Source organism: Diceros bicornis, chromosome 3 (assembly GCF_020826845.1).
Source record: "Diceros bicornis minor isolate mBicDic1 chromosome 3, mDicBic1.mat.cur, whole genome shotgun sequence".
In the NCBI taxonomy this organism is placed as follows: domain Eukaryota; kingdom Metazoa; phylum Chordata; class Mammalia; order Perissodactyla; family Rhinocerotidae; genus Diceros; species Diceros bicornis.
Window position 1 is genome coordinate 40,854,480 of NC_080742.1, and position 16,374 is coordinate 40,870,853.

The following is a 16,374-nucleotide window of genomic DNA, read 5'->3' on the forward strand; positions in this document are numbered from 1 at the left end:
GCTGATTGTGGATAACCACAAGATATCTTTCAGAGTGGAATGGGAGATAGCAGGTAAGACGAAGATGAAAGCAAACCCAGAAAACAGGATAATTCAGGACTGGTACCACATGCGCACACACACAGTTGCTGAACGTGTTGACAGTAATAATAATAATATTTATGGTTCAAGATATCAAGCATTAGCCATTAGTATTAGCAGAAAACTAGTTTAGTTTATATATTTATTTATATATTTTTCTTTTCTAGTAGGTTCTGTGAAAGCTAGACATTAATCCTGGAATACTAGAATTCTTACCAAAAGTTACCTTAGTAACACTAACTTCTGGTAAACATGAAAGAGAATTTTCATCTTTGGGTCATTCACTCTCCTTTTACCTGTCTCATTTCTTCTTTCCTCACTAAGAAAATTTATGATGTATTTTTCTTAATGAAATGATAACACTATGCCTCACCTCCGCCACATTTCTTGTTCTTTCCTGGAATAAGGAATTATTTTTTTGTTTTGGACTAAATGAGTCCACCTTTTGTTTCCTATGACCAATTTTGTTGAGGTCCTCACTTTTACTGTCTCGCTTCATCTTTCTTCTAGAACTTCAGTGCAAAAAGGAAAAAACTACCTGGGAAGCTTTAGAAGAGAGGGTAGATCTTCATTTATTCTTAACTCACACACACACACAAACACACACACACAAACTAGGGCAGGAATAAACCTTTGGAGGTGATCGATATGTTAATGGCATTGATTGTGGTGATGGTTTCACAGATATGTACTTATCTCCAAATTCATCAAGTTGTACACATTAAATATGTACAGTTTTTTGTGTCAACCATGTCTCAATAAAGTTGTTTAAAAAAAATGTCTATTCACAAGTTTCATTTCCTCCACCCTAAAATAGTGTTTTGGTAGGGCTAAAACTAGGCTATGGTATTCTAAATGCCTGTTGAAAGAGCGTACAGGATGATTTTGATAGTGGGGCACAGGCTACGCTGGGAAAGTCTGCTCTATTGCCTTTAAGAGTTCTGTGCTTTCCAGGTTACTGGGCAATAACAATCTTATCTTTCTAATCCTGCTAATTTATTTTGTGTCCTCAATACTCTTCTTGCTGTTTGTTAATTATTGAGATCATTTAGGTTTTACAGAAGTACTTAATAAGACAGCTCTCAGTATTTTGGGATGGAAATTCTTGGCCTTAAAACTTACCATCCTTCCCAGTCTCACTGACTACCAAAAAATTGAAACACTTTGGAGAATGGGCTATTTTATTCTCTCTTGAACTTTGCCTGGTACATGGAGCAAATTAAAAATCCATGAACTTCAATCCCAGATGTTGATCTGAGATTCTTAGATGCATATCCGTGTCCCAAATAGTTTGATGCAAATTTTGCTTTTAATATATCATCTTGTAATTTTAAAGCTTTTCATTTATTTTTTATTACTTTATCTTTTGTAACAAAGAAGATAATTGAAATTCTTAAAATTAAAAATTTCAACTTTTTTTTTTTGAGGAAGATTAGCTCTGAGCTAACATTTGTTGTCAATCTTCCTCTTTACTGCTGAGGAAGATTGGCCCTGGGCTAATATCCATGCCCATCTTCCTCTACTTTATATGGGACGCCACCACAGCATGGCTTGATAAGTGGTGAGTTAGTCTGTGCCCGGGACAGAACCTGCGAACCCCGGGCCGCCAAAGCGGAGCGTCCGAACTTAACCGCTACACCACTGGGCCGGCCCCAGAATTTCGACTTTGCTAGTCTCTCTTTCTCTCTCTCTCTCTCACCATATATATATGTATATTATATATATGTTATATATAGATTATGGCTTGAGGTATTTTCGCTGTACACATCTTTGCTGCAAGCAGTTTTGCTGCAAACATTTTCACTGCACAACTAATTGGCCATAAAGGCAATTCAGCCATAAAAAATAAAACTTTAGGTTTCATTATGGTTTCATTTGGTTACAACTGGTGTTCATTTGGTTTCAAATATGCATCCTAATGTTTGGATGAAATGATGCCTCTTTTAACGAAGGAAGACATTTTAGTGAAAAAAAGAAAAAAAGTACAAAGCCAAAGAAGATGAATCAACAAGCAAAAAAAAAAAAAAAAGAAGAAAGAAAGTATAGTACTGTGAAAGAAAGACTTGGAAGACAAAGTGCTTACATAACAATCTGCAAACTAAAATCAGTTCTTTGTGCAGTATTTATATATATATTCTCCAATTGATTTGTTTCCTTAGATTTAAACATTTTGGCAGCAACGGAATTTTTGTTCCTCTTAAATTATTAAATAAAATGCTCATCTGCTCATCTCTGCGGTGGAGATGTAATAGAATCTCTCTAATTCCTAGGATTTTGACAAAGACTTAAATCTTGATAATGTATGTACATTGCCTAGCATCAAGCCTGAGGTACAGTTAATAATAGGTAAATCTTAGCTATTATCATATCAACAATTATCTATGATATTCATATCATTCCAAATATTCATCCCTTTTGGAAAAAGCTTCCTATATGAAAGAGAAATGTAAAGTAAAGGGTCATACAGCAAATGTTTGTTTTGAAGAAGCTACTGATAAAACATATATCTGTTACTTGACGTGCCCTTGTGCTGAAGTGGTTTCATTCTCAGCTATATATTCTCAAACCGTAGTTGGAATAATTTGAGGCCAAATAGGAAGCAACAGCAAACAGAATCAAATTTCCAAATTGCTGCTTTTGTTATATTTAATTATGAAGTAACCTTGAGGGTAAAAAGGCGTATTCTGCTAATATGATAGACTGGATTCATTAAAAAGTGAGTAGAGAAGCAGATTTTGCATTACCATCCATACACGTAAACACATATACACACATACACACCAAGGTTTAAAATTGAGATAAATATGTAAAATTATAACAGTATTTCAAGATATGCAACAACAGAATGGGGAGTGCACAGCACTCATTCTGACTGATAAATGCTCTGAAGTGGTTCCCATAATAGGCCAGTAAATGCAGAGCTGGGAAGCCAGACTTGAAGGGCATGTAGAAACACAACCCTAAGAATAACTTAGTTCTAGTTGCCCATATTTCTTGGGGGAACATTCTAAATAGTTTTTCTAGAAGATGTAAAGCTCTGTGGAACAAAATCACTCAATTTTACCATTTATAACTTTAAAATCAATGTTTTTCACATTTATTTTCATTCAAACGTCTTTCGCTATATGATACAACTTTTTCCATGAACATTTTTTACTTTGTGACACATATAATATTATAGTATAGATCAATGTTTCTTTTTTTAATTAAGACTTTATTTTTTTTTAGAGCAGTTTAAGGTTCATGGCAAAACTGAGGGGAAGGTACAGAGATTTCCCATTACCCCGTGTTCCCACACATGCATAGACTCCCCCATTATCAACATCTCCCACCAGAGTGGTACATTTGTTACAATTGATGAAGCTACATTGACACATCCTAATCACCCAAAGTCCGGGGTTTACATTAGGGTTCACTCTTGGTGTATATTCTATGGGTTTGACAAATGTATAATAATATTTATCCACCATCACTGTGTCATACAGAATATTTTCACGGCCCTAAAAATCTTTTGTGCTCTGCCTACTCATCCCTCCCTCCCCCTGCAACCCTTGGCAACCACTGACCTTTTTACTATCTCCATAGTTTTACCTTTTCCAGAATGTCATGTGTTGGCATCGTACAGTATGTAGGCTTTTCAAATTGGCTTCTTTCACTTAGGAAAATGCATTTAAGATTCCTCCATGTCTTTTCATGGCTTGATAGCTCATTTCTTTTTAGCACTGAACAATTATTCCATTGTCTGGATGTACCTCAGTTTATTTATCCATTCACCTACTGAAGGACCTCTTGTTTGCTTCCAAGTAATATAGTAGTACTTATTATTGTAATTGTGTGCAGGATTTTGAGTTGACATAAGTTTTCAATTCCTTTGGGTAAATACCAAGGAGTATGATTGCTGGCTCATATGGTAAGAGTATGTTTAGTTTGTAAGAAACCACCAAACTATCTTCCAAAGCAGCTCTAGTATTTTGCATTCCCATCAGCAATGAATGAGAGTTCCTGTTGCTTCACATCCTCACCAGCATTTGGTGTTTTCAGTATCCTAATAGGTGTGCAGTGGTATCCCATTGTTGTTTTAATCTTCATTTCCCTGATGACATTGGATGTGGAGCATCATTTCATATACTTACTTGCCATCTGTATATTTTTTTGGTGAGGTGTCAAAGTCTTGGGCTCATTTTTCAATGGGATTATTTTCTTCTTGTTGAGTTTTAAGAGTTCTTTGTATATTTTGGATAACAGTCCTTTATCAGACGTGTCTTTTGCAAATATTTTCTCTCAGTCTGTGGCTTGTTTTCTCATTCTCTTGACCTTGTCTTTCACAGAGTAAAAGTTTTTAATTTCAATAAAGTCAAGTTTATCGATTATTTCTTTCACAAATTGTGGCTTTGGTGTTGTATCTAAAAAGGCAACACCATGCCCAAGGTCATCTAGGTTTTCTCCTATGTCATCTTCTAGAGTTTTATAGTTTTGCATTTTACATTTAAGTCTGTGATCCATTTTGAGTTCGTTTTTGTTAAGGGTGATGGTCTGTGTCTAGATTCACGTTTTTTGCCTGTGGATGCTCAGTTGTTCCAATACCATTTGTTAAAAAGATGTTCTTTGCTTCATTGTATTACGTTTCCTCCTTTGTCAAAGATCAATTGACTATATTAATGGGGGTCTATTTCTGGGATCTCTATTCTGTTCCATTGATTTATTTGTTTATTTTTTCACCACTATCACACTGTTTTGAGTACTGTAGCTTTATAGTAAGTCTTCAAGTCAGTTAGTGTCAGTCCTCCAACTTTGTTCTTCTCCTTAAATATTGTGTTGGCTATTCTGGGTCTTTTGACTCTCCATATAACTTAAGAATTAGTTTGTCGATATTCACAAAATAATTTGCTGGGATTTTGGTTGGGATTATATTAAATCTATAGATCAACTTGGGAAGAACTGACATCTTGACGATATTGAGTTTTCCTATTCATGAACATAGAATATCTCTCCTAATCTTTTTTCAGCCTGTGTTCAGTGGTAGGACAAGGTAAGGAGAAGAGCAAGAGGCTTCAGAGTATTCACCCTACATTCAACCAGAACCCACATTTTTAATTTTTTTCATTTTTGCTTTCTGCTACAGACTTTGTTTGAGCAGAGGTTTCTGAGGGTAAGAAATGCTCAAAATTGACTATATAAAGAATTCTTTTAAATAATGATTTTTGAGAGTAAAGAAAGATTTTTGATGTTTTTTATAAATATATATGCACATATATAACTATATAAATATATAACTGTATATATATATATATATATATATATATATAAAACATATACACATGTATATCTTCATGAATAGTAATCATAGAAAGTCCAAGTTGAGCCCAATCCTTCACCTTTTGTAATTATATTCCTTTTCATGGTTATGATCTGATTCAGTCATGAAGGGCTCTTTTCATTCCATGACTATCAATTCTACTTGTAATGCTTCAACTTATCTACCAATCATGATGAGAAAAGAGTCTGAAAGGGTTACATTCTGAAATAGTACCACTTTGCTGCTATTATCATTAATAGTAAATTAGAAAGCTAGGGGCCGGACCTGTGGCTTAGTGGTTAAGTGCACGCGCTCCGCTACTGGTGGCCTGGGTTCGGATCCCGGGCGCGCACCGACGCACTGCTTGTCCAGCCATGCTGAGGAGGCGTCCCCCATACAGCAACTAGAAGGATGTGCAACTATGACATACCACTATCTACTGGGGCTTTGGGGAGAAAAAGAAAAAAAAGGAGGAGCATTGGCAATAGATGTTAGCTCAGAGCCGGTCTTCCTCAGCAAAAAGAGGAGGATTAGTATGGATGTTAGCTCAGGGCTGATCTTTCTCACACACACACAAAAAAAGCTAGGATAATGAAGAACCTAGCCAGGCCATTATGATCCTATGTGGTCCATAACTACTTCTGTTTACCAAACTTATTACTTGAATATATGCCACTAATGATTTAGGTCTGAGTAGACAGCATTCAGTAGACAACTTATGCATTTATTTTTAAAACGAAAAGTGTTGAAGCCAATATTTCTCAATTCATATCAGCTAGTCATTATGTGTTCTTGTTTTATAATCCCGTTCCTTTGGTTTGTCTTTACCACTTATCAAAATATAATTCTTCCTTTTTCTTTACCCCTAAAATTTCTCAATAAAACCATGTCATTTTCGATTACCACCCATCTCCAAAATTTTTAGTCCTACAATGTCTATTTCTTTTTCTTTTTGGTGGATCTATTTGCTCCAAATCTTTTTAAAGTGTATCTTTTCTTGCTATATTTGCTCTCTTTCTTGACTTTTCCACTTCCTATAAATGTAATGGGGAAATGGCAACCTCGGGAACTGAGAAAAGCTAGTTAACGAATGGGAATGAAATGGAGAAGTATATTTTTTAACCTTTATTCACGAAAGTAAGTACAATTTTAGTGAACTGTGTTTTAAAGGTAATAAGATATTGAGACCTGAAAATAATGTTTTTTTCATGTATCTTGCAACTTTTTTATTTCTTTTCAAGTATCTTTTTCATCTTACATTTTTCTATCCACACTATGCCTAGTTACTTTTCTGATTTCTAAAGCGGTGTTCCACCTCTCATTCTTTTACACTGTATTAAAACAACTCATACCCAAACTTAACTTTATACTAGTATTTCAGATAGTGCAAGGTTCCTAATAAGTGAGAGAAATGAAATTTTAGAATCATGGTTAAGCTATGTGGATTGCTCAAATATAACTCCTTCCATGAGTTACCACAAACATATTAATAACTAAACTCAAGTCATTTCATAGTATTATAAAAGAGAATTCATTTTTCTTACCTCTATTTCTACAGATTCATGTAGCTTCTTGCAGGTGGCTGAGAAAGTTTCAGATGTGCCAAACTCAAAATACCAAAATTTGTTCTTCATTCTGAAAAAGGAAAGGAGGAAGCAGTTTAGGCAATTATCAATAACAGAAGAGATTTTTTTTTTTAATTGGGTAGCCCTGTCTTGTATTACAAGTGATAGAAAACGTTTGAGGACATGTACCATCCATTATGTAATAGATGATCACATAATTTTCAAAGCTTAAATATGGGTGTCAAATTGTATGATTGCCCCTGAGGGGATTACAGGAATGTGTTCATCTGACAGATTCAAGTATATTTTGTCTTTTCTATATATTGGTCGCTCAGATTTTAAAATATGATTTTAGTGCTTATAATTCTAGGCTGGTTCTTAGACAGCTTGTCTTTAGACCAGATTCTCTGTAATCATAAAGAAAAAAAGTCAAATCTAGGTTCTTCAAGAGAAAAAAGAGATGAAGCTAAATATGCCAAATGCTTCTAGACAGCTATGTATTCATTAGAAATTGGCATGACTGGATAGCATATTAAAAAAATAGTGGTTATCTATAAAGATAAAAAATTTAGTAACCTTGAGATAACCATTAATTATTTTTTAAGATATTGTTCTCTTTTAATGAACAATAATGAGAAATTATGATACAGCATGGAAGAATTAAAGACACAATATTTCATCAATATAACAAAACTTGCAAAGAAAAAATATATTTTAAAATATTTCAGTATTTAATCTGGAAGTAAGATGTACAAAATTTATTTTCCCCATGACCCAATGACCATATCCTTGTTTCTCTGTGCCAGGTAATTAAACTTATGATTATTTAATGTAATTTTGCAAAGGTTGACTAGATTTTTATATTATCCACTATTGGATTTAAAGTCATTCTCATGAAAAAAAATGCAATTTTTAATTATACATATTCTAATAAGTTATCATGCCCTCAACTAGAAGAAAATACAGGTAAAATAAGATACATTTTCACACATAAAAGCAAAACAGAAAGAAATTTTTGTTATGATATTCAAATATATCCCTCACACCAAATTATTCTTTTCAACTTACAAATATTGACATGTGCTTTTCATATTAGAATGTAAAACATTTCAACAATTAAAAACACATTTGACAAAGACCTTACTACATAATTCAACCCTATTATTAGTTATGGAAAATGACATGGAACCTAATACAGTGCTTATTATTATGCTGTGTTGAATAGAGTTCTTTGCTATGAAATTACAAATTATGAAAATAATCTCATCTATTTAGACACATTAAATAATATTTAGCTTCATATAAGGTTTTATTTGATAACAAAATTTTCACTAGCCCTTCTTGTATCAATTACCATATTCACGTCAGTAATCTGAGGACCAATGTAGGTTTCATAGGATTCAAGCACCATAAATCCTTATTCTTTTCTAGAGAATATTTTCTTTGGGTTATGGCCTGATTTCATATATCTGAGTAGATAAAAATAGATGATAGCTAGTTAGAAAAACAGGGGCAAATGTTTAACATCAAGATCTGTGGGCCTGAGCCTACATGCAAGTATATATTAAATTAGTGCAAATATCTACTTTATAGAATAGACGTGCTTTTACAAATTTACACAATGGCTGAAGTTATGTAAAATTAAAAATATTTTCCTATTGATTCATCATTCTGATGAAAAATATGTCATTCAGTAAATTGAGAGGAAAATATTAGTCTGTGTGAGGTGGTCTCAAGACAACCTCAGAATAATAATTAGCAGATGTTTTATGACTGGAATTGTCTTTCTACATCCAGCAAATTTTCTAAAAACATTTTTGTATTGGCCTTTTATCCTGACCTTCCTGGATTCATTTATTCCTCCATTCATTCATTCAACAAATATTTAGTGAGAACATTCACTTCCTACTGTGTTAAATTCTAAAGATACAAATATGAACACACTTATCTTTGTCTCCGATGAGCTCAGAATGTTGTAAGATTATGGGCATAGAAAATAATTAAAAAGTATATTCTCTAAATGAAATATGAGCAAAGTATTGTGGGAAAACACTTCAATGAATCTAGTACTTTTACCTCAGGGAGTTCAGAATGCTTTGGAAGAGAAGGTGACATTTTAATGGAAAAGTAGAGGAAGACAAACAGGAGGAAGAGGAGACAAGTTCTGGAAGTTTTTAGAAGTGTAGTTTAACTCAAGAGAACGCTGAGTGCAGGCTAACAAGAGTGTTTTTCAGAACATGTATGCTAAGTTAAGGGGTTTGGACTTGATATGGTAGATTAAGAGCAGGCTGACAGAAGCTGATGAGCAGTGGAGTGACAAGGCCAACTGTGTTATATGGGCAAATAAGCCTAGTAGAAATAACTAAGTGAGCTGAAATGTTGAAATGCTGGTACTGTGGACAGAAATGTGGCTGACTAGTACAAATGAAATACAATTGAAGGCTTAAACCAAGTGACAAGGGAAATGGAGAAGAGAGGCTCAATTTAAGAGACATAAATGAGATAGAATCAACAGGAACTGGTGATACTAGATTATACCGATTTCTGCTATACTTAGGTTTTCTCTGGACGCCTACGTGGGAATGCCAGAGCATTACTAGAGCAAAAGAACGGCTGTGGGCTATATTTTGACAGGTTCTGTGATCTAACGTATATTGTATTGCAGTTCGAAAATTAAATAATATATGAGGCTTCTGATTGCATATAAATGATTACTCTCTATTTTTTCCATTCTGTCCATCAAACTTCTTCATAGCTTAGTTAGGATGATGAGGAGCCTGTGTCAGCTAACCAAGAGACACTCACTTCAGCAAGCACATCACAAGAAACAGAAATTCTGAGAATTTACATTCAGCCTTTATTCACCATATTAGTTAGCATTACTGCTCATGTGCAAAAGCTGCTTTAAATTCTCCATTATTACAACCATTTTATGTTTCACTTAGATAAATATATGGAGGTAATAAAAAGCACATAGAATCAGATTCCACATGACAAATTAAAAGCTGTTAAATTTTATTTTTTTCAACCAAACTGGTCTTTAGGTTGTAGAAATGCAAAGAAAAGCACATTTAAGCATGTATGCTATTTATTTCTATGGCTTATATTAGAAAATGATCCAAATAATTCAAACTCAAATCTGTCAGAGAAAACATATACCTTTGGACTTTAAGGTAACTGGACATGTAACTCATTGTGAAATGTTCACACCAAAGTCAAATTTATTGTATTCTTAGACAGGCTTTGTGATGGCAGGTATGATGACAAAAATGTCCTACCAAAAAAAAATTATTCATACTATTACAATTTTAAGTTGTTAATATATTAAACCTCATTTCAATGAATTTAATTGTAAGTCTACAGGTTTCAGTTTAATATTTAAAGTGCTTGGCTACCAGATGTTCAGATAAAAATGAAAAAATTTGCTCCCATTTACCAGGCATTTTGTCACCAACAGTAATGCTGCTTCTTTTACATATCCTCAGAGAAATGTTGCTCAAGCAAAAAATAATTTTTGTTATTATGAAATTTAGTTAATATTTAGTTCTCCAAGATCTGAAATTTAAATAGGTAATTTAATTTCTAGCAATATACTTTTCTTGGAGTTTTTCTTCCTAGTTTATACGTTTTTTGCTTTGTCTTTTGTCTGTTAATGCAGCCAATATTAAACAAAGCAAACAAACAAAACTTGAATTGCTGGAACATTTCCCAAAAAGCATATCGAAGAACCTAATTAGACATGAAGCTCGTTTCTAACAGAGATGCAACATAAAGAGAGGGGTGAAATCGCCTCGTTTATCTTACCGTAGAAAGCTCAAAAGTCATAAACACACAAAGTTTTAATTCAATGAAATCACTCTTAAATTAAAGGTTAACTTTTTCTCTCACAGGTGTGTTTCTGTTATTATTTTCTGTATTTAGTGGTGATACGGGAGATATAGGAAGACCATTTAATACGTATAAAACTGAAAAGTCTGCTAATAGACACTTGAATCTCTTTTCAAGCAACTTTAACTAAGTGATTCCATCTCCACCGTATGGATAACTTGCTTACCAGATGAGAAAATAAATCTCTTTTGATCTTTGCTTTTCAAATGAAAGCCAAAACATAAGGTCTTAAGTAACTTAGTTAAAATGGGTTTAAATCCAATGTATTTTTTACTCATTAAGGATGTTTCAAAGATCTCATCCTTTACATTAGCTTTCTTTCACTTTTGTCCTGTTATGAAAATATTTCAACAATTATATCAAATCTGGTTTTAAAATTATTTCCTCGTGGAGATCAATGTTTCTAACAATCCAATAACTTTATTTTAACAAAATACTAAGTGTTACAATTCGATAAAGTACCCCAGAAGCAGAGCAGGAATTTTGTACTTGGCTAATAATGTTGTTGATGAAAGATGCAGCACTGCTGACTTATAGCAATAGGGTTATTTTTTAAAGTGGTACATTTATGTCACAGAATCAATTCAGTTTTATTTGTTTTTCATTACCAAGAGACATTACACTAAACATTGGTTACAGAGTTAGTCATTTATTCCTAAACGTAGTGAGGTGTTAACGTTTAAAAATATACAACAAGTCAAATGGAAGGGCTCTAGTGGGACCTGATTTCACCAGCAGATGAGCAGCATCTGAAAGGAGCAGCTCGAGGAAGGAGAAGCACTTTTGGGGTAGCTGCAGCAAACAGAGTGTTGGCAGAGCATCGAGGCCTTGTTAGTGTAACAACTATAGCTTAGCATAGGGGTAAGGGGGGGGACACTTGTAGTTTACATTGTTTGTCACCTCTTGAAGCCTCCTATAAACTAAATGCCATCTGTGTGGATTTCAGTAACAGGCATTTTTTAAGAGCTAAGTCAATATCCAACTCCAATGAAATCAGCAATTTAATTTTTTTTTGATTGGCTACTATAAATTCACCAATAAATGATTATGAAAAAGGTGTTCAAAATTTGAAATCTTGGAATTAATGGAAACTTTCACTGCAATTTATAAAAAGCATAGTATCAAACACTTAAGTATACAAAGAGTTACATATTTGCACGTATGACTTAAAACTACAATTTTATGGTAATTACTATCCGTGTGAACATACTAGTGACAGAAGTAACTATTTCATTACATTTTATAAAAATATCGCATTTTATTTAAACCCTCAAACTTATGCTTTTTTAAAATAGCAATTTGTACTTCTCTCACAGTAAGAGAATAATGTTGAGAATATTATTTCATAAGGAGGAAACATGGCTGTAACGACTACAGTGGGGACATTTTATATTTATACCAAAGAGAGCAAACATTTTTCATGTCTCCAAACAACAAGTAGAGATATAATTTTTTTCAAATAACATATAAAAATGCTTGTATCTAATGCTCATTTATAAGATATGCTTTTTAAGTCTCAAGGAGACAATGAAACAAGCTATAGAAACTTCAGACAGAATCACATAATATTCATTCTTAGTTTGTAAAAAAAAGATGGATATTCTAAACGTATAATTTTTAACCTGAATTACTTTTACAGGAATACAGAAAGTTTCTCATATGCAAGTATATGAAAATGCACCCACAGAGCAAATATTTTAATATATTTTTTTCAGTTCTCTCACAATTCTCTTTTAAAAAAAGTGTGGTTATGTAAGAGAGTTTTTGTGTATAAGAACTTTCTATCATAATACTAATCAATTATTTCTTTCCTAAATGTTATTTTTTTTTTTGCTTTATACTGCACATTAAAAATAATTATGAGTGTTAGACTGGATAAATATAAAAGCAGTAGTGACGCTACGTTGCAGAGTCCAATCTAAAGAAGTATATATACATAGCAAGCCCCCAAAGAGCACTGACAAATTAATTATATGAAATGTAAAATTAAACATATAATATGTTTAAACACTGTCCAAGCATGTTTAGAACTGAATATCTTTCAATAATAATTAGATATTTACTCTTAAAATAAATATTTTATAACTATAAAAGTTTCCCTAAGAAAAATGTTAGGAAGATGCAATGAAATTTCTGATAGCAATAATTATTATTACCATTGAGCATGGCACTGTCACAGGCGAACTCAATGAGGCTTAGAAGTCACTTTCCCACCATTACATGGGAACTAACAAAATCTAACTCAAAAAACTCTAGCTTTTTTCCCCCGTACTGTCTCTCATTTAATATAATAATAAATGTGGGTGGGCGGAGTCAAGATGGCGGCGTAAGCAGACTCGGAACTCACCTCCTCCCGTGGACACAGCCAATTTACAACTACTCGTGGAAAAATTACCCCTGAGACAGAACTGAAAACTGGATGAGAGGAACTCCTGCAACAACGGACAATCCTAACTGAGGTGGAAGAGGCAGAGACTCCCTTCCGGAGAGGAAAAACGCCGCCTTCACAAGCCGCCAGCTTCACGGCCGCCGGGAGCAGCTCACAGGTACGCAGCCTCCCTGGAGGCGCGGGGCCCTGAGGCGGGGAGCGCCCCCGCTGTGGGCATTTTGTGGACCCAGCAAAATCGAGACCAGTGGCATAATATCTGACTGTGCCTGCTACTAAAGCACTGGGGAGTACCCCCAGAAAACCCGGTTCACAAAGAAACTAAAACTGGCTCTTAAAGGGCCCATGTGCAAACTCACCCATTTCAGAAAGCATCCTAAAATCACCAGAAAGAAAGGTGTACAGTGCTTTGGTGACAAGAGACTCACCTAATAGGCCCTGAGTGCATCTCGGTGAGGGGTGAGACCTCTCCAGGGACTGGGACATTGGCGGTGGCCATTGTTGTGGCCTAGTGTGGGTGTGCTGACACAGACGCCATTGGAGTTCTCCCTGAGGCCTGCTAGCCCAGGGTCTGCCCCACCTGCTAGAGCCCCGATTTAATCCAGCTCAGCTAGGGCAGGCAGCCCACCCTAGAGACTGGCCCCCCCCCAACAACAAGCCCTCAGGCAACTTGTGGGCCTACATAGATTGGTGACTGGATACTCTGCAGACTGGCAACTGAGCCGACTTTAGCAGGGCAGGGTGTGCACAAGGAGCGGGTGGAGAGTGTGGGGCGGTGGCGGAGTGTGTGGGGCTCCCACCGTGGAGAGACTGGGTCCGCTTGGGGAGTTCAGGGTGCTCACACAGGGCAGGACTGTGTTGACTGTGTGTGTGGACCTGTGGGCTGCAGGGCTTGTCAGCTGGAGAAGACTTGTGCTTCTCAAAGACCCACATAGGAGGTTTGCCCCACCTTGCAAAGCCTGAAACAATTGGGTGCTCCTGTGCCTGAGGCCAGCCCCACCCAGCTGCAATCCTCAGAGAGCTGACAAGAGACCTAATAGGCTAGAGGCTTACAGCAATTGTAAGGCCCTGAGCCTAACAACCTGCCACGCTGGGGGCCTACTCACTTAAAAGAAATACTGCAACACAAATGTGGTATTAGAACTTGCAGCCAACTGTCCTGGGGCTCCCCACACCTAATAAAGAGACTGAAGGGCCCACAACAACTACAAGCAGCTGAGCATTACAACAGCTGGCCAGGAGCATAACTCAGCCTCCCAGGGCGCATACAGGGAGAGCAAACAGGCCACAACAGAAGGACACACGTAGCCCACATAGGGGTCACCCCTGGAACATTGAGAACTGAGGGAAGCACACTGGAAGCCTCCTAAGGCATCACTTACATAAGGTCACCTATCCAAGAGCAGGAGACGTAGCTGATCTACCTAATACGTAGACACAAGCACAGGGAAAGAGGCAAAATGAGGAGGCAAAAGAATACATTCCAAGTAAGGGAACAGGACAAAACCCCAGAAAAGGAACTAAGTGAAACAGAAATGAGCAACCTACCCAACAGAGAGTTCAAACTAAGAGTGTTAAGGATGCTCACTGATCCAGGGGGAAGAATAGATGAACTCAGTGAGAATGTCAACAAAGAAATGGAAGATATAAAAAAGAACCAATCGGAAATGAAGAATACAATACTGGAAATGAAAAGTTCACTATAGAGACTCAAAAGCAGAGTAGAGGATACAGAAGAATGGATCTGTGAGCTGGACAAAGACTAGAAGAAATTACCCGAGGTGAACAGGTAAAAGAGAAAAGAATTAAAAAGACTGAGGACAGTCTAAGGGACCTCTGGGACAACATCAAGCGCACTAACATCCGTGTTATAGGTGTCCCGGAAGGAGAAGAGCGAGACAAGGGGGCAGAGAATCTATTTCAAGAAATAATAGATGAAAACTTCCCTAACCTACGGAAGGAAACAGACATCCAGGTACAGGAAGCACAGAGAGCCCCAAACAAGATAAACCCAAAGAGGCCCACACCAAGACACATCATAATCAAAATGTCCAGAATTAAAGATAAAGAGAGAATCCTAAAAGCCACAAGAGAATGTCAAGTTACATACAAAGGAAACCCCATAAGGCTATCAGCTGACTTCTCAGCAAAAACCTTACAGGCTAGAAGAGAATGGCACGATATATTTAAAGTGCTAAAAGGAAAAAACTTACAGCGAAGAATACTTTACCCAGCAAGGTTATCATTCAAAATGGAAGGAGAGATCAAAATTTTCCCAGATAAGCAAAAATTAAAGGAGTTTGTCACCAAGTAACCAGTGCTACAAGAAATGTTAAACGGACTGATTTAAGGGGAAAAGAGAAGACCACAAATAGGAAAAATTATCTATTTCCATGATTAGAACGTAATGGATACAAATGCACAAAAAAGAGGTTAGATATGATATCAAAACATAAAAGGAGGGAGGAGGGGAGTTAAAGAGTACAGCTTTCAGACAGGGCTCAAACTAAAGTGACCATCAATTCTGTATAGAAGAAGAAAGGAACAGAGAAGGACTACTAAAACACTGAGAAAAAAAAAAAAGTTAAAAAATGACAGTAAGTACATACTTATAAATAGCTACTTTAAACGTCAATGGACTAAATGCTCCAATTAAAAGGCATAGAGTGGCTGACTGGATAAAAAAACAAGACCCATATATATGCTGCATACAAGAGACACACTTCAGACCTAAAGACACTCACAAACTGAAAGTGAAGGGATGGAAAAAGATACTCCACGCAAATGGCCATGAAAAGAAAGCTGGGGTAGCAGTACTCATATCAGACAAAATAGACTTTAAAACAAAAACTGTAAAAAGAGACAAAGAAAGGCATTACATAATGATCAAGGGAACAATCCAACAAGAGGATATAACACTTGTAAATATCTACGCACCCAATGTAGGTGCACCTAAATATATAAAACAATTATTAACAGACATAAAAACAGAAATAGACAGTAACACAATAATAGTAGGGGACTTTAACACTCCACTTACACCAATGGATAGATCATCCAAACAGAAGATCAATAAGGAAACATTGGCCTTAAACGACACACTAGAACAGATGGACCTAGTAGATATATACAGAGCATTCCATCCAAAAAGCGAAAAA

The 16,374-nt window shown here is 35.6% G+C and overlaps 1 protein-coding gene across 10 annotated transcripts in view; it reads right to left on the reverse strand.

Moving 5' to 3' along the window:
• Nucleotides 1–16,374, reverse strand: part of DGKB (diacylglycerol kinase beta) — a 697,510-nt gene that overhangs the window by 174,632 nt on the left and 506,504 nt on the right. For all 10 annotated transcript variants that reach the window (XM_058526516.1, XM_058526562.1, XM_058526536.1 and 7 more), the window contains one exon: nucleotides 6,922–7,012. In XM_058526516.1, the coding sequence (XP_058382499.1) occupies nucleotides 6,922–7,012 (91 nt within the window). The remainder of the gene's footprint in view (nucleotides 1–6,921; nucleotides 7,013–16,374) is intronic.